Source organism: Protomyctophum parallelum (assembly GCF_964188405.1).
Source record: "Protomyctophum parallelum genome assembly, chromosome: 9".
In the NCBI taxonomy this organism is placed as follows: Eukaryota; Metazoa; Chordata; class Actinopteri; order Myctophiformes; family Myctophidae; genus Protomyctophum; species Protomyctophum parallelum.
Window position 1 is genome coordinate 34,887,574 of NC_139706.1, and position 23,977 is coordinate 34,911,550.

General features: G+C 42.1%; 1 protein-coding gene across 2 annotated transcripts; it reads right to left on the reverse strand.

Moving 5' to 3' along the window:
• Window positions 1–4,655: 4,655 nt before the first annotated feature.
• On the reverse strand, window positions 4,656–23,520 carry relb (v-rel avian reticuloendotheliosis viral oncogene homolog B). Of its 2 annotated transcripts, XM_083772573.1 has the most exons (11): window positions 23,157–23,520; window positions 22,882–22,902; window positions 22,566–22,741; window positions 20,704–21,021; window positions 18,030–18,193; window positions 17,824–17,915; window positions 17,544–17,675; window positions 14,386–14,490; window positions 9,894–10,109; window positions 9,126–9,197; window positions 4,656–6,340 (listed from the first exon to the last, which is right to left on the reverse strand). In XM_083772573.1, exons 1-11 carry the CDS (start codon window positions 23,227–23,229, stop codon window positions 5,877–5,879), a joined length of 1,833 nt encoding a protein of 610 aa, XP_083628699.1. In that variant the 5' UTR covers window positions 23,230–23,520; the 3' UTR covers window positions 4,656–5,876. The 2 variants fall into 2 exon arrangements, with proteins under 2 accessions (XP_083628699.1, XP_083628700.1); XM_083772574.1 differs by lacking the exons at window positions 22,566–22,741; window positions 22,882–22,902; window positions 23,157–23,520 and adding an exon at window positions 21,680–21,914.
• Window positions 23,521–23,977: the final 457 nt, after the last annotated feature.

Sequence of the window (23,977 nt, forward strand, 5' to 3'; positions counted from 1 at the left end):
GGGGAAGTCATAACAGAACCATCTAAATACTACGACATGCAGTCATAACAGAACCATCTAAACACTACAGCATGCAGAGGAGAAGTCATAACAGAACCATCTAAACACTACAACATGCAGAGGGGAAGTCATAACAGAACCATCTAAATACTACAACATTCAGTCATAACAGAACCATCTAAACACTACAGCATGCAGTCATAACAGAACCATCTAAATACTACAGCATGCAGAGGAGAAGTCATAACAGAACCATCTAAATACTACAGCATGCAGAGGAGAAGTCATAACAGAACCATCTAAATACTACAACATGCAGAGGGGAAGTCATAACAGAACCATCTAAATAGTAATACCACGACATGCAGTCATAACAGAACCATCTAAACACTACAGCATGCAGAGGAGAAGTCATAACAGAACCATCTAAACACTACAACATGCAGAGGGGAAGTCATAACAGAACCATCTAAATACTACAACATTCAGTCATAACAGAACCATCTAAACACTACAGCATGCAGTCATAACAGAACCATCTAAACACTACTCTGTTCACCTCTAGTCGATTATTTATTCAGCCACGGACCACCATTGTGAGCATAGAGTATATTATGAATAGAGAAGGCACCCAGAGGAAACCCTGAGGCGAAATGGACATAGTGGCCGAATGAAGGTATTGCAGCCTGGCCCCAAACACATGAACGCGCTGGTCCGTTGACTATCATTGTGCACGTTCACGACGGCAGCACGCTAGCTAGCTAACGAACTAGCGTGCATCCCAGAATGCTCTGTTCCTACTGTGTTGTGTTCATATATGTTACTACTACTACTTTATAAAACCATGATCCAGTAGCCGAATGGTTAAGCCGATGGTATGTGAACATACGGGCCCGGGTTCACTTCCCAGTCGATGACCGAGTTAATTTTCTTCTTAACAAACACAACACTGTTTGTTTGCATCAAGTCGAGGTCCTTTATTCATTCCGTATCTGAGCCACGGGACCACCATTTTTAGGCTCAAATACTGAATGAATAATGGACCTCGACGAGAAAAGCTAAAACAATTGTGCTAGTTTGGTAAGAATGAAGCTAAATCTCAGTCCTCGATGGGGACTCGAACCCGGGCCCTGTTGTCTACTAGGCGCCGAGAGTAACCACTCGGCTACTGGAACACGGTTTTACTGAGCGGCACGAACATAATATATAAACATCACAACAAGTTAACAAAGTGATCACAGATGTTTGAACAACAACAACGTTAAGTATTAAATAACATTGAACGTACCTGCTTGCGGCGGACACGACGACGACCGACATGGTGACGTGGCAAAACAACACTGAGCAAAACCCCCTCCACGCGTCTCTTCCGTATTTGAGGGGGGGCGGCACTTCCTTCCGGGTATGACGTGGGGCCACGCCCGCGAGGACGTGGAGCTTTCTTGATTTGAGGGGGGGCGGCACTTCCTTCCGGGTATGACGTGAGGCCACGCCCGCGAGGACGTGGAGCTTTCTTGATTTGAGGGGGGGCGGCACTTCCTTCCGGGTATGACGTGAGGCCACGCCCGCGAGGACGTGGAGCTTTCTTGAGTAAGACCCGGAAGCGGGTTACGTCACGGCTTATAAATAGTCAATACAGACATGAGTCCCCTTCCTGGCAGCGTCCTCAGTGGTCTAGCGGTTTAGACACCCGACTTTGAATTAAACTTTATATAACTTCACGGGTTCAAACCCCTCTGATGTTTTTCTCAATCATTGATTCACAATACCAGAATGCACGTTTAATCATAGTACATAAAGCAGACAGCCCTGTGATTAAACCTTCAGCATTACACTGCAACCCCACTGTGGCTATACCTTTTTATTCACAATGCAAAGTTATTGTACTCCTAATAATATATCATGGTGTAGTCTAGCTCTGGTTTGATTGATTGATTGAAATATTTATTAACAGTTTGTAGAATTACAGTACATTTCAAGCACAAACTCAATACAAAGACTTAACTGTGAGTGGACGACCCAATTAAGCATTACACTTGTTTACAACAGGGTCCACATTGTTCAATTCATCAAAACATTTAGAGACATACAAATAGACACTTCTATGTAGTTTAAAGAACAGAACAGGAATTCATCATATAGGAAGCAAAAAGGGAAAAGATACATATACAGTGAGGGGAAGGGGGGCGGTGGTCCATAGCTCTAATGGGCATTAGAACTATATATGGACCTGCTGTAGCAGTCAGCACAGTAGATTCATATTTCAATCGATCTGGGATGTTAAAATTGTGCCAAACTGTGTTCAATTAATTGCCTCTTCTGCTACAATAAACAGCAGTTATACTTATTATTGAGACTCAGAGAGCATGTTGACATGAATAGCTTAGCATATCTGTGTTATAATGAATGGGTTTGATTGATTGATTAAATTAATATTTTATTAAAAAATGTAGAAGTAGGCCTACCGTCAAAACAAAATATTTCACATGCAAGTAAAGGCATGGTGTTGCAGAGGCAAAAAAAGCACTGGTAGGTACTTACTGCATGTTGTACCATATACACTGGTAGGTACTTACTGCATGTTGTACCATATTATACACTGGTAGGTACTTACTGCATGTTGTACCATATTATACACTGGTAGGTACTTACTGCATGTTGTACCATATTATACACTGGTAGGTACTTACTGCATGTTGTACCATATTATACACTGGTAGGTACTTACTGCATGTTGTACCATATTATACACTGGTACTTACTGCATGTTGTACCATATTATACACTGGTAGGTACTTACTGCATGTTGTACCATATTATACACTGTTAGGTACTTACTGCATGTTGTACCATATTATACAAATATACACTGGTAGGTACTTACTGCATGCTGTACCATATTATACACTGGTAGGTACTTACTGCATGTTGTACCATATTATACACTAGTAGGTACTTACTGCATGCTCAGGGTGGAAGACAGAGTCAAGCAATTGAAGATGGGCCTGACTTTCAAAATTGTAAATGCAACTTTACCCTCCATGCCCTCAGTACCCATATAGCACGCCGTTTTTCATCATTTTTGAGGATTTGAAAAGGGAAAAAAATGAAAAAAAACGATGGGTTATAGCCCATCGTTTTTTGATTTTTTTAAAATCCTTGTTTTTCATCATTTTGGACCATATCGTACGGCATACTATAGCACGCCGTTTTTCATCATTTTTGCCATTGAGCCCCATTGTAAATCTGAAAGCACTATATTTCTAAAACTATGAAACATTTCAAAGGATTTCTAGGTGAAAGTGATTTTTTGTGCCAAAATCTGCCATTGAGCCCCATGTTAAAAGTCTCAAATTTGAAAGCACTATATCTCTAAAACTATGACACCTTTCAAAGATTCCTTTTCAGGCAAACATGTCCACCGTAAGATGAACCTAAGTAGGCTAGAATGGGGTTGGTAGGTTTAAGTATGTAGGACTAGTAGCATGCCAAAGTTTGTGCTTTTGCCATAGAGAATGCATTGGGCGTTTAAGTTAAATAACTCAGAAACTACAAAACATTTCAAAGTAAAACGTTCCAGCATGTGTCTCCACAGTAAGCTGAATAGTGTGAATGGAGTTTTTAGGTGAAAGTGATTTTTTGTGCCAAAATCTACCATTGAGCCCCATGTTAAAAGTCTCAAATTTGAAAGCACTATATTTCTAAAACTATGACACCTTTCAAAGATTCCTTTTCAGGCAAACATGTCCACCTAAGATGAACCTACCGGTAAGTAGGCTAGAATGTCATGACATGTTGATGTATTCTGTGATGGTCCGTTGTCACCACAAGGTGGCAGCAAAGCCTATATTCTGTCTCAATATTTTAAAGGGAGCTTAATGTGAAATGAGAAATAATGTTATAGTCTGTGGTGAATGTGATGTGATAGGAGAGTTTTTTATAATACCTTTATTATGAATAACTGCATTGTTGATGGCATTTTTTTATATATATCTGAAGTTCTTTCAACTTCGGATTGACCCAGGACCAGTGATTCAATGTAGGCCTACCCCACTTTGAGGTCTCACGTCTTTCAACTTTGGGCACTCTTACACTATTGCTTCAGTTTCAGTTCATTTGATCACCTTCTTTCAATTTAGGATTGACCCAGGACCAGTGATTCAGTGTACCCCACTTCAACTTTGGGCACTCTTACAGTATAGCAATACAGTTTCAGTTAATTTGACCACCCCAAATTTGGTAAAATCCCAAGTTTGGTAAAAATCCCAAGTTTTGTAAAATCCCAAGTTTGGTAAAATCCCAACATTTTGGGACTGGGTAGGAGGGAGTAATTTTGTGTAACACCATAAAAAACGACATAGTAGGCCTATGTCATCGAAAAGCATGATTTCAAACCATGAAAAACGCATGATTTTCATCATTTTGTAACCCTTCCTTTTACAGTACGGTAATTACCAGGTTTGTCAATCATTCCTCTAAATATATAAATTATAAATATTGAATAAAACCAGAAATATTAGAGTAGGTCTTAAAAATGTATACAGTATTCAATTAACTAATTTTGTGCTAACTCCAGCAGACCCCAAAATAGAGCAATGATCCAGGACCACGGGTGAGTCATTTTTATTTGACTTTTTAATAGTAATGACAGCAATCACAGTGTGCATGTGTACATGTGCATCATATAGACCAGTGGTTCCCAAAGTGGAGTCCGGGGACCCCTAGGGGTACTTGAGGGAGTTCCAGCGGGTCCCCAGCTAAATGATAGTTAGGAACCAAATGGACCCATATTGGTCTGTAACTCAGAGAATTACACATGGAACCAAATGGAGCCTAACGGGTCCATTTGTACACTCTCAGAGTGATTAACAGTGATTTTACAATATAAATTGGGGGTCGCAGAGATAGAAATGCCATTAAATTGAAATGGTTGATAATCACTGCTAGAGCCGTAAAAATCTTCTCATGGGGATCCCTGGCATACATTTTCAAATGGGCGTCAGCAGGCTAATTAGTGTCAATTTAGGAGTCCTTGACATGAAAAGGTTTGGGAACCACTGATATAGACCTCTCTCTGGTTAGCTCACAGAAAGAAAGAAAAATAGCATCAGGGAATAGACTGCGCAAAGAATGAGCAGAATATGGGGGTTGACAGTGAATGGATAGATTAAATATCAAACAAGTCAAAGGTATGGCAGTCATAAACAAATAGAGATACTGTAACAGGCAAGAACCATGTATTATGGATAAGAACAAATACAACATTTTAGTCTTTTGATGTTTGTTAAACATGGATCCTTTTCTTCACTTTTAATTGACTTCCTCCAAAGGAAAGTCAATCAGTCCTTTTCACAGATTGAACATGTACAAAATACAATCTATGCTACATACATTTCATTCTACTCTCACCAATGAGACTTACTATAGCCTAGGCGCAGCAGTGCACAGAGAAGGATTCTATTGACAGGTTAAATAGAGAAGTTCATGGGTTCCCTTTTCAGTGTCCATGGCTTCTCAATGAGCCAGCTACATGCCATAACCTCGAATGGCTTTTATTAGGATTAGGCTATACTGCTAGTAGCATGATGATATGTTCACTCATAGGACTAGAGAGAGAGAGATTGACAGAGAGATAGGGGACTGGGAGGGCATTTTACATTACAACGCTAACTTGGCAATGGTCCCGAAAGCCTTGACCAGCAAGGCCTTTGAAGAAAAATAGATAAGATTGTGTTTGCGAGATGGTAGACAAATAAGACCAAGTGTCTGACAACCACGCTCCATAATACAAGCTATTCACTGTTTTAAGTCCATGAAGTAAAATAATTCAACGACTAGCGTTTGTTATTCACTGTATTATATCATTCATCCCTTTCTCATTGGTCCTCTTCAATCTTCACTTGAAGTATGTTGGATGGGCTATCCTGTGGGAGGTTCTCAGTCTGTGCCTGGCTCTCACTGACCAGGTGGCTAAACGTTAAGTCATTATACTGGGAAAAGTCCTGCGCGTATGGCCCGAGGTTCGGATTAAAGTTAGCGAAGTTGGAGCTAGCATCAGGAGTTGGACCCTGGTCAAAGCCATGGAACATCGATGTGGTCAAATACGGATCGGACAGCATGGCCTGAAGTGCGGGCATCTCCAGCAGCTGATTGATGAGGTTTAGCTCATTATTGCCATCATAGGTCTGGTTGGAGAGTATATTGTCAAGTGCACTGTAGTTATTGTCCACCACAGCAGAGGCAGGGGGTAGCCTCTCCTCTGGTACGAGCATGGGCTGCTCGGTCACAGGGAAGTGGAAGAGCTGGGAGGTGGACGGTTCAACTGTGGCAGGACTTTGGGCTATGGGAGAAGAAAGCATTGGTGTAAGAGATGCCACAAATATGTTTAGTGCAAGTCTCTAAGCATCCATGAACACAATGTTATAATATAAATGAGGGATATGGCAACAGTTTATTTTATTATTATTATTTTTACATAACTGTTGCCCCTGCGTCCCGACTCCGGATAAGCCGTTAAAGATGCATGGATACACGTTTAGAAACAATGGCAAGTTGTGGTATTCATAAGCCTCCTCTCTAAGCTACAGTGAAGCATAAAGTTCACTGGAAAAATCATGAAACACTTAATTATTTTGTTTATCTATTGAAGATCAAAACATGTTCTTTCTTGTAGGTCGCAGAATGAGATTACTATGAAAAACCTGTCTGTCAGTCAGTCAAAAACGCCTCCATATGGTTGTCAGTCCATCACGCCTCGTGACATCACGCCTCATAACACGTCACACCACACCACACCACACCACACCACCTATTAACTTTCTGCGCAATTGTTGAAGACGAACTCCGCAAAACCATATCACAGATGACATCATCCTCCTGTTCATTGGATACAATTCCCACCACCTTTCTCAAAGAGGTCTTAGACAGTGTGATTGGAGATATCCTAAAAATTGTAAACAGCTCTCTACAATCAGGCATCTTTCCAGACTCACTGAAGACTGCTGTAGTTAGGCCCCTACTCAAGAAACACAATCTTGATCCCTCTGTTTTGGGTAACTATCGACCCATTTCAAATCTACCCTTTCTGGGCAAGGTTTTAGAAAAATGCATCTTTCATCAATTGGATGTGTTTCTACAGAACAATAATGTGCATAACAAATTCCAATCTGGCTTTAGGAAAGGTCACAGCACAGAAAGTAATGAATGATCTTAGGGTGTCTGCTGAGAAGAAACATGTATCCGTTCTCTTACTTCTAGATCTAACGGCTGCATTTGACACGATTGATCATTCAATTTTAATACAGCGTCTGGAGCACTGGATAGGGCTGTCTGGTACGGCCCTGTCCTGGTTTTCCTCCTACCTATCAAACAGAAGTTACTTTGTCAATCTAGCCGAGTTTGACTCAGACAAACACGACATCAGTTCTGGTATTCCACAGGGCTCGATTCTTGGTCCTCTGCTATTCTCCTTGTACATACTGCCACTCATTACCAATCACGGAGTCAATTTTCATTTCTATGCTGATGATACCCAACTATATCTTTCTGTGGCTCCAGATGATCCCTGTGCTTTAGACCCGCTGTTGACCTGTCTGTCTAGCATCAAATGTTGGATGAGTGAGAACTTTCCAAGCTAAATGAGGATAAGACAGAAGTTCTCATAATCGGTTCTAGTGAGCAGAAAGAATCAATAATAAGCAGACTTGGCAACCTGACTGTAGAAAGTAACAGTACAGTAAAGAACCTGGGGGTCATTATTGATTCTGAATTGAATTTTAATTCACACATTAATCATGTTACCAAGATTGCCTTTTTTCACCTTAGAAATATTGCACGAATCAGAGCCTATTTGTCTTTGGACGATGCAAAAACGCTAATCCACGCCTTTGTTTTTTCTCGGCTTGATTACTGCAATGCACTTTTTTCAGGACTGCCTAAGAAAACAACTGACAGATTACAACTTGTCCAAAATGCAGCAGCCAGAGTTTTAACTAGAACTAAGATGAGAGAACATATTACTCCAGTTTTGGCTTCACTGCACTGGCTTCCGGTTGTTTTTAGGATTGATTTTAAAATTATTTTACTTGTGTATAAAGCTCTCAATGGTCTCGCACCTTCCTACCTACATGACTGCCTGCCTAAATATGTCCCAAACCGCCCCCTAAGGTCTTCCACTGCTGGCCTGCTCGCTTTGCCTAAAAAAATGGCAACTAAAAAATACGGGGAAGCAGCTTTTTGCTTCTACGGGCCGTCAGCATGGAACAAGCTCCCACTGTACCTTCGTCAGGCAGCCTCTGTAGACATTTTTAAAGCTCAGCTCAAGACCCACTTCTACAACATTGCTTTTAATTGATATTTTATTTTTTGTTATTCATGTCCTCACTGTATTGCATTACTGCTTGTTTTTTAATGTCGTTGCCTTGCTTTTCTTTTTTATTCTCCATTGTTCTGTAAAGCACTTTGAGCTGCATTTCATGTCATGAAAGGTGCTATACAAATAAAGTTTTATTATTATTATTATATATGGCCGTCAGTCCATCACGCCTCGTGACACGCTCCATATGAGGCCGTCTCCATATATGAAGATCATGACACTGACCTCATCAAACACTGGATAGCCATACACGGAGAAGACTGGATCATCACCTAGATCTGCATATATGGAGCCGGCCAGCAACTCAACTCTACTCCCACCACAAATATATGGAGCTGACCTAATTCCCCCCTGACCTGTTCTGACATTCCATATGCTGATCTGACCTCATCAAACCCTGTAAACTCAAGACACGCTCCATATATGGCCAGACCTCATCAAACTCTGTACACTCAAGACACTGCCCGCGCTGCCACCGTTAGATCTCCATATATGGAGCTGACGTTGTTTGACATTCCATATGCTGATCTGACCTCATCAAACCCTGTACACGCACACGCTCCATATGACAATATGACCCCCCCCATGACAAAGCACCAGTGCTCGCCCAGCAGTCTGCCATCACGCAGTCTTAACCGGTCACGTAAGTCGGACTAACAGGAGGTCGGACTTATGGGCAGGCCCCGTTTTGCAACACACATAGGTTAATTTATGGAGGATTACAAAGGAAGGAAAGGGAATGATGCCTTACCTGCCACACAAGGTCTCTCTGTCAAACTGATGTCCGTCTTTATCTTTCTCTTTCGCTTGACCTCATATGGATCTGAAATGGGATCAATACAGTCAACATAAAAATATATATATTAGTAGATTCCAAGTAGTATATTCACATTTTTGTAAAGTCTCAATTTGGCCCATATATCGTACAGTATGCACAGTATTCAAAAAATAATAAAGTTTTTCCAGAAAACAGGTTAAGGAATTTTTAGAATTCTGTAGAATCAGTCCAAAATGGGATAATATATAAAATAAAATAAAAGGAAAAATGATTGTATGTATCCTGTTCTTGTCTGTTTGAACGCTGTAATGTTTACTTGTTTGGTTATTCATTGTATAGTATATTTAAGGTTCACTTTAGTTTAGTTTAGTTTATTCGCACAATAAAAACAGTACAAAAAAGGTAACATCAATAAAAGAGAAGTGTGTGCAGGTGAGAAAAGAAACCCAGGGAGGGCTTATATGTGGTGTATATTTTAATTTATTAGTTTGCTTATAGGTTAAATGATTTGAAAATGTTGAATTCTTTGAAAACATATTGGGCAAAACATCAATAATCGGTAGGCTAGAACTCAGGATCAGCATCAGACTCATAGATCAGTTGGGTTTTACATTTCTGTGCTTTTATTCGTCATGCAAGAGAACTCAAGCACTGATCATCTTTCTCTAGGGATGATTATAAAGCACTTCCTTAGGGTTCGGGTGCGGTGCACTACACTAATGCAGTGAACTATTGACTGACCTGGGTTGTGTGGCAGGTACGTAAAGCTGATTGGTTCGCTGTCCATGCGGTCTGAGAGACGACGCAGGACAACGTTGACTTCAACCTCCTCTGCGACGTCCTGTTCCTGATAAGGTGGGCTCTTGAACACAATGGCGATCTGCCGGTGCACATCCGTCTGAGCAAACTCCCCCTTCGCCTCCCATGTACCTCGCTTAAAGATGATCTCAATGTCATCTGTGGGTTCAAGGGGACAACACACAGCTTGACATCAAATATAATGATTCATAAAGATGTATGGGTAGCAACAGAGAAGAGCTGTTTTAGTATTGCTCCTGTCAACAGAGGAATGGTACCAAACAGACATGGCATCTGCATACTGATCTTAAGTGAAAAACTCTAAGAGTAGATGTTGCATGCTGATCCGTTCCGTTTAACATTTCTGCACTTTCACTTTCATACACGCTGATGGGGCGAAACCTGATGAAAGTTATGAAGCATTTCAAACACATCCTTTCATGAGAAAAGGGCTTTTGACTACCCCAAGATAGATTAAACCAAAAAGGTGTTGGAGTTTGGGGTTTTGCAATCAGGCCACCCATGTATTGCAGTATATGCCACTTAATCAACCAAAAAAAATCATATCTATATATATATATATATATATATATGCTAAAATATGAGGCTCATCAGAAATTACAAACTTCTATCAATTGTTAATGTGAACATAGTAACATACTGTATGTATACAATATACAAGAGGATACTACACACACCAAGTCCTTATAGTGGTGCCAGCCCACGACAGAATAATCTACCCCATGCAGGCTCTTTCTCAGATTAAAGTGGCAGAGGGGGGAAAGAATCCCATTTTAAAACATTCCCAGTGGGTATGGTCCAAGAGGCCAATAGCAAGAGGGGCCAACTTTGCATTATTAGGAGACGGGAAGAATGTTGGAGTATATTCATTTCCAATAGAGACACACAGGGACTACAAATTTCACGCCCCCAAATGAGACAGCGGTCCCACTTCTGGGACCGCTGTCGGTGTACTGCAGCTGCCAATGCAATTCCTACGAGAGGCATCATAAAATGCCCTAATTTTACTGGTTCATTACTGAGGCTGTAGCAACTTCTTTTGTGTTCCAATAAAGTGTCCCATATGTTTGATTTGTCCTTTTCAATGTCACATACTTGCCAACTCAATATACAACCCACAATGTTCTATATACTCCATCAGTTTGTGAAAAGTGCTAGCATTGTAAATCTCAAGTCAAAGTGGTCGCACGGTATATACGTCACGGTCGCATTCCTTGAGGTTTTCAATACCCAGATATATTTGTTGTATTTCGTTTTATATGCTATGCATTTGTGGAAAATTATCCAAACAGTCTTGACTGTCAATCATCAAGACTAATTATTAATGCTCATCTGGAGAATTCACTAGGAAGTTGAAAATGTCAGGACCTGCCAGTCCTCCATTTAGCTGGGTTATAGCCAAATTAATTATACAACAAGTTGACAACGGTAAAACACCGTCAGAGCTCTGAGGTAGGTAGAACATATTAGTAAGCCTGTGACATGTTCAAAATATAGACATTAATGAACAAAGTCAGTCGGGATCGGGATGTAATATTGAGAATTCCACTCTTCAAAGTCGGCACTCGTAGCCTCGTAAAGGCAGTGACGTCCTTAAAAGTGTCAGGTTCTCTGTCTGCCGTCTCCCCTCTGCTTCATTAACATTATGGGTAACTCAAGTTGTAAATTAAATGTGAATTACATCCTCTATTGAGAAAACAACAATATATGTTGACAAAGACACTTCATACATTTGGAAACATATTTTTATTCAAATCAATATAGTGTTCAGTTAATTTCGTATTATTTTAAAAGTAGGCCAACTACAGTTGAATTTCAATGGACTTCTATGGGCTGGCCTGCAGTACACCGTTCTAACGGACCAGAAGTGGGGCTGCACGTCATAAAAAAACCTGCAGTAATCCTGGTCACTAAACTGCCTCCCCCTGGCCAGCTGGGGCGCCTGATGGAGGGGAAAGGAACTGGTATGAATAACGTGTTCCTTCCACACGCTACGTCCAACCAGGGAAACTCCCCCCTGTCAGGTGTAAAGGAGCAACTTGGACACTCAGGCATGAAGGAAGTCCGTTGCTCTCCCCTTGTCCCCCATATATGGGGACTAGGTTGGTGGAGGGTGTGTAGAGCCCAGGATCACATTAGATGATTGACACAGGGGTGAAAAATGGGTTACAAAATCGTGGGATAAAAAATATATTAAAAAAAGAAAGAAGTGGGGCTGCTGAAATTTGTAGTGCCTGTGTGTCTCTATGGGAGAGTGAACGTGAACACAGCTTATGGTCCATTCCTTAACTCCATGGTCACTGAACTAAATACTGGACCCAATCATCACAAGGCACACAATATTTCCAAGATTAGATCGTCATACTAAAATGGCTTCTTTTAGCAAGACAAATCAGGAGAAAATCTACTTTGTTATCGACCTTTCTTTATCCCAGCAACAAACTCTCGCGAGATTTGAGAGGAATCCGGAAGAGTCTCTCTGTCCATCTGCAATTTGACGGACGACACATAGAGGGCTCTGGCCCCATATTTAAGTTGAGAATACCGGTATGTGAATATTATAACGTGAAATGAATGGAAAATAGTGAAATAAAATGTGTGTTCCAATGCTTAATAATTATTTTTCCGTTACTGTCATAGACTCTTGGTTGATGGAGGCTGATTTTGGAAATGGGAATCATGACATTTGCCATATAATGCTCTCAATGCTCATCCACATGACGTTGCCAGTGTTGTTGTCAGCCTGGGAGAGGGGAGGGTGGTGGGAAGGTCAGGGGAGAAGCAAACCACGCCTACTTTATTTAGGAGACCATGATCAGTTGAGACGAATAACAGTCCAAGTCCATAATTTATTCTGACCCCTCCTCGAAGAGGCCTAGCTATCCTGATTTATACATTATGGATAATTAGTGTGGACTGTTATTCGTCTCAACTGCTCTAGGCTTTGTGTACCATTTCACCTCTAGTGGCTCCAATGAAGTTCGCCCATCTTTATAAATTAATAATCTTTGGTATGGTCTGAGGTCCATTAACCTGACGCTGCCAGATCCAAGAAGCTTGCTACACAAATTTGTTTCACAGCTTATTGGGATCTGGGATCTCGGAAGCAAATTCGTTGTTCCTTTTTTTCAAGATACTTGGTAGATGATTGGATGGGACCGTCTGTCTATCACCGTGTGGGCGTGCAAACACAACCAATCATATTGACGTGTCTATATAGCTTCACATCCGGTTTCACACATATCCCGCCCTTAGCTCACGCTGATTGGTTAGACCACGGAGCGGTTCGGTGTTAGCTCAACTCCCTGAGAGATCCCAGATGGTTGCTGTGTTGGGGAACATGGTTACCCAATACCGCCCCCATCTGGCAGAGTCAGGTTAGAGGTCCATAGGCTGATGGAAAAATAAATAAATCACACTTTTGCCACAAGGGGTGACCAAGGCAAAACATGCATTAGTGACTGCAGGCCTTATCACTGCTGTGAAGCAGATATTGAGAAACTGGAAGAGCTTACATCGGGGCTCACAGATTGGACACGATGAAACTGCACAGTATGAGTATTCGTTTGCCAGAAAGAATAATGTCAAAGGCAAGTTCCATTTAGTATGGTACTACTTTTACTTGTGCATTAAAGTTTTGGTGCATTAAGCAAATTTGTGTAATACATTACAGATGATATAATCCCTATTGTTAGTGTGTCCTATCAGTGTAGTTTTTGACTGCTTGTTGTTGATTTTATTTTGTTTTTTGTCTTTTTGCTTTCATCTTTTTCCTTTGTTTTGTGAAATATGTTGTTGAAAAATCAATAAAAAAACATTGATGGCAAAAAATAAATAGAAGAATGTGGCCACACACACGGAGAGCAAAGTGCATTTTATTTTATGACGCAGAGTATAAGAGAACCAACTGTCTTCTTCAGGGTATATTGTACCACAACATCCTGTACATACAGTATGTACACCTAACTCACCTGCCCCCAAAAATCTCACTTCTCACGTTACATAAGTGTGATTTTCAATCAATGGCGGCCGGATAGTGCAGACATCATGACTAAATTATAGTTATAGTAGTTAATTATAGTTATAGTAGATAGTGCAGACATCATGACCACATTTGAAGCCCTGCGTCATAGCTACGTCCCAGACAAAAGACGGCACTTCCTGGCCATATGAAGTATTGTCTTGCATGTGGAACATAAGTATGGTTTAATTATGTATTATGCATTGTATTTCTAAACTGCACTTTGTAATATTGTTGAAAGTGAAGTTTATCATTATCAAAACCTCAAACAATAAATTTGATTTAATCAAACGGTATCACTTTGCTTCTGCCTATATTTGGTGTTTGCTGTGTGATGAGAGGTCTTGGTGTTTCACTCTATGTGTCTGCACGTGCACACGTGTGCACACTCACCTTTCTGGACTTTGTCACATAACATGTAGATCTCCGTCTTGCCAGTACAGGGACCTTTATAGAGGTTCAGACAAGTGATCTTCAACTGAGATGTAGTAGTTGCCTCTGTAAAAGAAAAGACATGCATGAAACTACTGTAGCCTTAGCCTACTACAAATGGAACCAAAGGACCCTTTTCTAACAATAAACTCTGAGACTGTACAAATGGACTGTTATGGGTCCATTCGGTTGTACCCTCGCCGACCTCCATGGGGACCCCCCCTTATCCGCGGACCCCCACGCAGAATACTGCGGACCACCGCGGAGGTCGGCGCAGGGGTCCACGATAGTCTGCATGGGGGTCCGCGGATAAGGGGGTCCCCACGGAGGTCGGCGCGGGGGTCCGCGGTAGTCTGCGATGCGTGTAGTCATGCCGTTCACGTTGATGCGTGTGGTTTATTTTCCACATGCCTGGTTGCTGGCGTCAATTTCCACAGTATTATGTTGTTGCTGGAGACAAGGCAGCCAATCAGCATTGAATCAGAAGTACTCGTCAGGGCCCAGGCCGTAGCGTAACGGTCTGGGCACCGGACTGGTGATCCAGTCGCGGTGTGCCGCGGGTTCGACTCCCGAACCCGACACGGCCTTTACCGCATGTCATCCCCCCATCTCTCTCCCGTTTCCTGTCAGCCTACTATCTGTCCCTTAAAAAATCAATAAAAGGCGTAAGCCGCAAAAAAATATCTAAAAAAAAAAAAAAAAAAGTACTCGTCAGTATGGTTGGCAGTATTGCCAACTGTCGTGACAGAAATAAGCTAACCAACCTCCAAAAGCCAGCCAAGCAACTGAGGGGAAAGAAATCAAGTTGGGCTGGAAATAATCAGACTTGGCAAATGGCAACCCACTCCTCAGTAGGACTACCGGTGTTGCGTGTCAGTCTGATTGTCTAAGGTCACATTCACACAAGAGAGCTTTGCTGCGATTAAAACGAATCCTGCTGCGCATTTTCAGAAAGTACACTTCGTTTGACAGGTGTGAAGGCTCATTCGAATCCTAATGCGTATCAAAGAACCGCATTTTACTCCGAGCAAAAACGGGGGTTTCGCTGCGCTTCCAATCGCACTTGATTACGATTCGGTGCAGGTGTGAATGCAATCCGCAGTAAATAAAGGAAATGAAGCAAACAATGTGGCGGGTGAGGAGCTGGACACAGTTGGAGACGGAGAATGCATATTTTACGCAGCGCAAAGATGTCCCGTTACCGTTGATTAGCCTCGGTACCAGGCTTTCATTTTTGTTGGTGCAAAAATTGAAAGGCTGGAGGAACGCATTGGCCGCTCTGGTCTAAAAGTGGGAGTCAACCCTTCCGGGTGGGCGTCGCTTCAAATGATGTGACGTAGCGCTGCACTGGGGGGAGAGGAGGGGCCGGGGGTGACGGACAGATCGATGAGATCCAATCAGGGCGTGCGCAAATCTCAGCCGCGACCCGCCCCTCTAGACCAGAAACCTAACACGTTAGCTCAGGCTACCGTGGATAGACGTGGTCGAATGAGGAGACTGAAGCCCTGGTCGAAATGAGGACGAGTACATTAATCAATTGCTTAAGAAAACACACTGCAGTGTATTATAGCTTACAGAATATTCTGTCTGTCTGTCTGTCTGTCTGTGCGTGCCGTAAACATGGAGTGCTGTCACTGTGTGGGGACTGGGGAGTAGGGACATCTCGATAACATTTTGCGCTGCTGTTTGTTATATCAGTGCACTCAGCGCTGTGCCTCCATGCCCAAAAGAACAGTGCGTGGCTGCATGCATATACTGAGAGAGCGAGAGAGAGAGAGGGGGTCCAGTCCCAGACGGCACGACACATGCACGTTATGTCAACTTATGAGTATAATTTTATCACCATAGATTTCACTGTGTAGGCTAGTTTATGAATGGAACACAATGATAAAGGTCCCTCCTGCTGCGTTTCCAATTGCTGCGGATGACAGTGTGAAGGCAAACCGCAGCAAATTAAATATGCAAGAACCTCAATTTCCCCTCCCATACGTATCGAGTCTACCGAAGTATTAGGTGAGAATGTGACCTAAGTTTCATAGGCATTCTATGACCAGCTGGTAAATAGAAAATAAATCACCATTTCACCACTGCTCTAATCAAATAGCAACTCAACTGGAGTTGAGTTGAATAGTTTGGTCAATTTGAGATAACAGCAACAGCTTGGTTACGCACAAGGTAAATTTGCCGCAAATAATTTGAAATGTAGTATGAGCACAGAGCATGTCAGCGAGAGAGAGAATATGTATGTGTGTGTGAGAGGGGGCCAGAGGTGCGAGGAGGGGTGTAGCAGCAGCGCTAAACTTGATTTATACTTCTCCAATCCACTGTGCGCCTTCGATGGGATTGCACAAACACGAGTAGACATATAATTATGCCATTAACAGCCGTCTCTCACGATACTTATGGCAGCAGGCCTAATTGCATTTAGGCCATGTGCAATAATGCAAGTGCAAGCCAAAGTCAAAGTGCAGTACAGTGCAATCAGTGAAGTGAGCATCTGCAATGTTGGAAATATATTTACATAGAGAATAGATAGATAGATCGATAGATCGATAGATCGATAGATCGATAGATAGATAGATTTTATTTGTCCTTTCGGAATTTTGTTTTGTGCAAGGCAGTCATCAGCATACAAAAAAAACATATACAAACAAACAGATCACACAGTACATTGACAATAAAGAAACAATGCCAACAGAAGGCCACCAGTCATAGTTCCAAGAGGCATCACATCACACTTTATGCACGGAACTGAGATGGGGCCTGCTTGTTCAAAAGTCCTATACTTATGGGAAAATATAGTATTGGCTGTGTAACGGGTGTGTATTATCCCGGGTCCCGGGTCTCATACATTGAATACTCTCAAATCGTAACCCAGCTTTTTTGCTGGACACGTTGATGATTTTATGGAGTTTGTTCTTATTAACCAATGATAATGAGCCATACCAGGAAATGGAGCATGATTCCATTATTTGGGTCCATTTTTCAGAAAACTCATTCGCCGCCAAGACCGCCATCTGGTGAAAAACATCACACTTGTGTGAAGTGAGGGGCGCTCTTATGTGTGTGTGTGTGTGTGTGTGTGTGTGTGTGTGTGTGTGTGTGGTATTGCTCCTTACTTTTGTCATAAATGGGGTTGGACACCACAGGGCTCAGTGAATCCTTCCTTCCGTCTTCCCACTCAAGCTCACACTGGAAACACAGACGCACCACATTCATGTCCATGTCTTCAATGCTCTTAGAATGGCCGGCTGTGAAGCAAATGTGACACCATAATCATTATAATACATTTCACAGTAAGACATATTATTCACCTCTTATAAAATGGATGGATGTCAATATTTGTAGTAAATAAAAGTGAGTTTATACTGTATGCGTGTGTGTGAAGATTAATCTCACTTTTGAATGGGTCAATATTTTGGCTTCTTCTTTTCTCAAGGGAAGCATCCAATTCCTTTCTCCTCACACACTGGATACCCAAATTACCAAAGCTGCAAAAATATGTATGTGAAGTTACACATAAACAATAGGCAATTCATATATAATAACATTACTATGAAGAAAAATAAATGGATGTGTACTACACATCCGTTTCTGTACTGTACCTGTGACGTCTTTCAGGGGGTTTAAAACTGACCACGCAAATTCCAGCACCTTCAGGACAGTCTTTACCCACAAGGCAGTGGGGGTGAGGCCGGTACGGAATGTCTTTAGTCACCAAGGATACTGTGACTGTAACCTTCTTTATGTGCTCAATGGGTCCCTGAATCTGAAAAGGTGACATGGAAAGAATGAGAGAATGTGAAGAGAGCAAAAGTCAGAAAGAAAAAAGTAGACAAACATCACCAACGAACTTGTTATAGTCTGCATAATTTAAGCTTCAATGTAGCTTGGAAACAGCCGTTACTTCCTACACACTAAACATTGATTTCCAGACTACTACAGACTGGTTAGTTGAATGAAGTCGGAAGATCGTTTGATTGAAAGGTGTGAAAAGGTTTCTCAATGAATGCACCTCTCTCCATACCAGACAGTCGCCTACTAGCAGGCTACAGTGCAAATGATATGCTTTGACCTTCACTTTTCAACCACACACACACACACACACACACACACACACACACACACACACACACACACACACACACACACACACACACACACACACACACACACACACACACACACACACACACACACACACACACACACACACACACACACACACACACACACACACACACACACACACACACACACACACACTCCAAACGAGATGCTTGGTTAAGTCAGTAATGAGGACAGAACATCTGCGTTCTATTCAAAACCATGGACAACAACGTAGACTTAGAGAATACAGATTTGTCGGGCCGTAAACAAGGTAGTGAACGGCTGCATGCATATGCGAAACATGACGTTGAGAGCTACACAAGTGCTGCTTGTAGATCTGCTATTTTTCAATAGCTAAAGTATAACATAATGCTTAAAACACCAAAAGGGTGTTGCATAAGGAGAAGAGACTGGAGCAGCACGGACATTTAGAGCCTTTTATTTAGGTGCCGAGTATACAAAACGACTGACGTTTCGACCTTGCGGTCTTCATCAGAGTCATGAGTCCATGACTTATGGCCGGGTATGGCTCATTATCATTGGTTAATAAGAACAAACTCCATAAAATCATCAACGTGTCCAGCAAAAAAGCTGGGTTACGATTTGAGAGTATTCAATGTATGAGACCCGGGACCCGGGTATACAAAACGACTGACGTTTCGACCTTGCGGTCTTCATCAGAGTCATGAGTCCATGACTCTGATGAAGACCGCAAGGTCGAAACGTCAGTCGTTTTGTATACTCAGCACCTAAATAAAAGGCTCTAAATGTCCGTGCTGCTCCAGTCTCTTCTCCTTATGCAACTTTGATGTCCCTGCACCTGTGAAGCACCGGATCAGCCGTTTCAGGCTTGAGGCGCGTTGGTAGACTCCCTTTCTACCAAAAGGGTGTTCCTGTACAGATTCCACAGAATGGGTTAATCCAGAGCGTTTACATTAAGCAAGAACGAAAAAGCATGGCAATACATCATATACAGTACATACAAAGTAGTTATCATGAATCATAAGTAAGCTAAGAATGTAACAGTGGAATATCTATATAACGTATCCCATCAATCAAAACAAGTTGCAGAGTTGTACTATTGCTTTGGTTTTATCAATCTCTGAGGTGGTGTCCACATGAGGACGTATTCTGTGTTGCCCGGCCAAGTATTTAGCCGATCTGTCCTTTCCGCCACACGGAGACAGCGTTTTTGGGGACTTAACCGGCTAATTTTGAAACCACCTCCCAGAGTGGCAAACTTTGGAGACGCGACTTTGTCGTCTCCGTGTGTATAGCGAATGCCGTCTCTTTCCTGAGCCGGTGATGTCATAGTCCCCTCGCCCCCTCCAAACTAACCATTTGTTTATGAAGTGTTAATGGTTTATTTCACCATAACTATTATATATTTGCACATAATGTCTATAAATCTCTTCTCCGAAAATAGCCGATAAGTTCACAATGCATCATGCCGCCTTGTGATCTTTAAGATCCGCAAACTATGAATCTCATACATGCTTATGTATACTTTGCAGTCTAGCTTCTGGCAGAAAAGGGTAGTTATGAGAATATTAGTAGGCCTATGTAAAATCATTACAATTGTAATGATTTGTAATGAAAAGAAAGCTACATGATTATGCCACAATGCCACATATGCATTTTACAGGTTGTGCATAACATAGCCTACCTACACTACAAGCAGCTTTCTCTGGGTGTCCGGAGCGCCCCGCCGCTCTCGGCCTGACTACATGCATAATTAACATAACCGCAATGTGGACACTGGAAACTAAAATGCCGTTTTCAAACTTGAATTGGTAACAGCCGTTCTCGTGTGGAAGGCTTCTCAATCAGTCTCCGAGCATGTGCATTGTTTACATTCTGAAAGGGACACAGTGAAAGCAATGGCTCATCACTTCATTAACATAAAGACTTTAATCTGTGACATCCAAAAACGGTGAGTAAATATTGAAACGTGGCAAAGTGAATCACCTACTTACTTGCTCCTTTACTGTAATCCAATGTATGCCTGATTTATATTTGGTTGTACGCCAGTGTCATGCACTGACAATAGCAGATCTACAAGCTCTCAGTACACAGATTTGCAAAGCGTTGTGAGCTTGCAGATAGTCTATTTTCGATACACGACACCCACGCACAATTAAGTATAACAGCAGCAGGACAGAACAATACCTCAATAGCAGGTTGAGTCTTTGTAGTCTCTGTACTGGATGTTCCCAGGATGCTACCAGCGGACCGACCCTCACATTCATAGCGGAATCTCATTCCTCTCTCCTTGGGCTGCTCCACAATCACCAGATCAGGCTTCTCTAAGATCCGCTCAAGTAGCTCAGTGTCATTCTGGGTGCAAGACAAGGGAGCTTCATGGCTCTTGGATGTCACCGAGCTGCGACCTCGTCGGGATGGACCAAAATGAGAGGTTCCTCGGTTGGGATGACCCGATGCCATTTCTTTAGTGCAGGACGGCCGCTGAGGGAATGAGCAAGGTGGCTGTGGGGAAACAACACATACAAATTACTATTCTGCATGGGCCGAAACTGTTAGACAGCAGGCGATTCAGTATTAATTAAAGAAAGGCAAACAGAAATTAAATATTGATCTGCCACGTGTCATAGTTAACCACTTGAACCCCAGCATTCATATTCTGTGTGGAACATGGAACATTAGCCAAAAGTAGTTGATCTACAAGCTAACAACAGGTCTCGTTGCGATGCAGTGAGTTTGTAAATCGGCAAAATTTTGTACAGAACCAACAAATGTCCAGTTTACTACAAAGTCTCGAGGGTTTGGCTGTGGCTAATAATAATAATTAACGTACATGTCAAGGAAAGTCAAAATATCAGCACTGTAGCAGTTGTCTGTCGTATTTACATGCATGTACTTTTTACTAGTAATTTATGCGAGTGCTGTTAGACCACAGACCACTAGGTCTTCCGTTTCATTCCCAAGCAACAGTTTAGCACAACTGTCACACACGCTCCTCCTTTTACTTTCACAAAAACAGTCTCATTTTCTGTCCATTTTACTATTGATTCACAATGTTGCACAAACAATTTCCAAAGCATTTTTTAAAGATATAACATTAGACCTAACAAAACAAAGTCAAAGTCAAAACAGCCTCTTTGACAACACATGATCATCGACTCACCAAAAGAAAGGAAAACAATAGAATAACGAAAAAGGGAAGAACTGTGTCACCACCAGTGCTGTAGCCTCCCTCTGTTATCTTAAACTGGTTCACGCTACAGTGAAATGAGGCTGGAGAGAGCTCTGTGTGTGTGTATGTGTGACGGTGGTGTGGAGCTCATGTTTCAGACTATGGTGGTGGTGTAGCAGCAATGTGTGTGTGCTGTGCATAATGTTTATGTGAATGAGTCTGAGAATGCGTGTGTTAGTCCGAAAATCTAAACAAAAGCTGGATAGTGCCAAAGAGAACAGGAAACAGGAAGTTAACTCTGTGCAAATCGACCAATTGGGGCAGCCGGACTTCCAAAGAATTTAACCTTTCACCTCAGAGGGCTTGGCTAGCAAGAAGAAAAGGAGGGCAAAACGAAAGTAGGGATCAGATTACAGCATTTTCCCAAGTCATCTTGTTCCTCCTCCATGTTATGCCTCCTCCCTCAAACAAGATCTCAACATACAAGGGGGGTGTGTCTGTCTGACAAATGCACTGTTGTCGTTTATAACAAATTCCAGTTCTAAGAACAACAAATAATATCCACACAGACCCCCACCTCCACAGCAACCTCCTTGTGGTGATGAGGATAGTAGGATTTTATCAAGCTTATATTTTTTAACTGGCTATAACTGAGGTAGGGTTTATCTAGTGGCACAGTGGATATTGGTTTACACTACAGTTTGCAGCCAACTATTCTGTGAAGCTAATAAAAAATGATGGAAGTAAGAAGGGATATACTCATGCGTGTAGTTAATAAAAAGTACACCATACACAGTTACTGTACATTGATGCCATAGAATATAAATGTATTGAGTCAAGACGCAGAGGTTATCGTGGTTTGTAAGACTATGCTTACCCGGGAGGCTGTTCCCCTGGCAACCAGCACTGGCTGGGATGCAGGTGAAGTGGTCTGCCCATGTAGTCTGTGATTCTGGTCCTGGGGTGGGCAGAGGAGGTCTGTGGGTGGGGGAGGAGGTCCTGGAAGGTGTCTCTGAGACACTCTGTCCTCTGTGATCATCTCTTGGATGATGTCTGCAAAGCAATCCATAAGACTCAGAAGACTGTATTCAAATGTGAGACAGTTCACAAAAATTACATTGCATGATGCGAGTGTATAAACTAGGCTACTCTGAGTGTGATGAGTGTCAGAAAGAGGTAGATGAACGTCTCACCTAAATCTCCCATTTCGAATGCTGTAAACAGAGAAAGAAAGCATAGTATCAATGCTAAATGAAGACATGTGGTCCACAAGTGTTTTACTAGTCTACAAGTCACAACCAATTAAAACAAAGTCAAACTAAAACAAAACAATGATATCAAGCTAGGATTCACACAGTAGATTGTGTCATGCTGTGATGACTGGATTGGGTGTCGGCCCATTCTGTAAGTCACGTGCTTTTTCTGTCGGGTTGTTGCAGTTTGCACACACATACAGCTGAAAACCTACCCGAGGAAACGTTACCGTAAACGCTCATGTTTCTCATTGCATAGAAAACGTCCTGGGACTCCAGATGGACCATTAACGCTCCCGTCCCGTTCTTCTACCACTGTTGTTACTGTACCACTCCTATGGTAACGTGTCGTGAATTACTCCTCCTGTTCGTTTAGCTTCCTTGTTTGTAAAACAAATACATGTATACAAAATAAATACAAAAAGGCGTGTGGTGATGTTTCCGTCAAAGTGCGTAGGTCACCGATTTCAGCCATGTGTTGTTGAATCCCATGGACGTTTCGTTTGTGTGACTGACTTGTGTAAATTGTGTCAGTTCCGATCGCACATGATTCGTAGATTCGACTGGCTGGTCGTTAGGGTGTGGAATTCCCCTTGCGTCATGAAACGGGAAATCCCCTCGGGCCAAAGTATGGCGACCTTGTCAACCAACTACACAAGTGCACCAGAATTCAATTGAATTGTTTGGTGTGCAGTGCTCAATATTATTTTATCCTCGTTATCCTGGCATAAAAGGAAAAAAGGAAAAGAAAAGCGCATGCTGTCTATTATTGACAAAACATAAAACATTAATGCCGACTCGACGATTTCTCCTCATTGCATCATGTACCGGTACTGGTACAGGATGCACTTGCACTAAAGAGACTGTCACCGTGACATACTAGCGTAGCAGGGGGTCTGGCTCCGAGTCAGACTTGATTTGTTTTAGGGGCGTTCATTTTGAGCTGGAGTTCTATGTTCCCTCTCAACTACCGTTACCTCCAGGTTACCTCCTTAATACCTCATACAATACTGCCATCTACAGTTGAGATAAAATA

Excerpts from the sequence above, each read along its gene's own strand:
- relb (XM_083772573.1), bottom strand. The coding sequence starts at position 23,229 with ATGGTCCATCTGGAGTCCCAGGACGTTTTCTATGCAATGAGAAACATG. Across the intron at positions 18,194-20,703 it reads AGACTCAACCTGCTATTGAG|ATTCAGGGACCCATTGAGCA; the intron begins GTATTGTTCTGT and ends TCACCTTTTCAG. Across the intron at positions 6,341-9,125 it reads AGAGAGACCTTGTGTGGCAG|CCCAAAGTCCTGCCACAGTT; the intron begins GTAAGGCATCAT and ends CTTCTCCCATAG.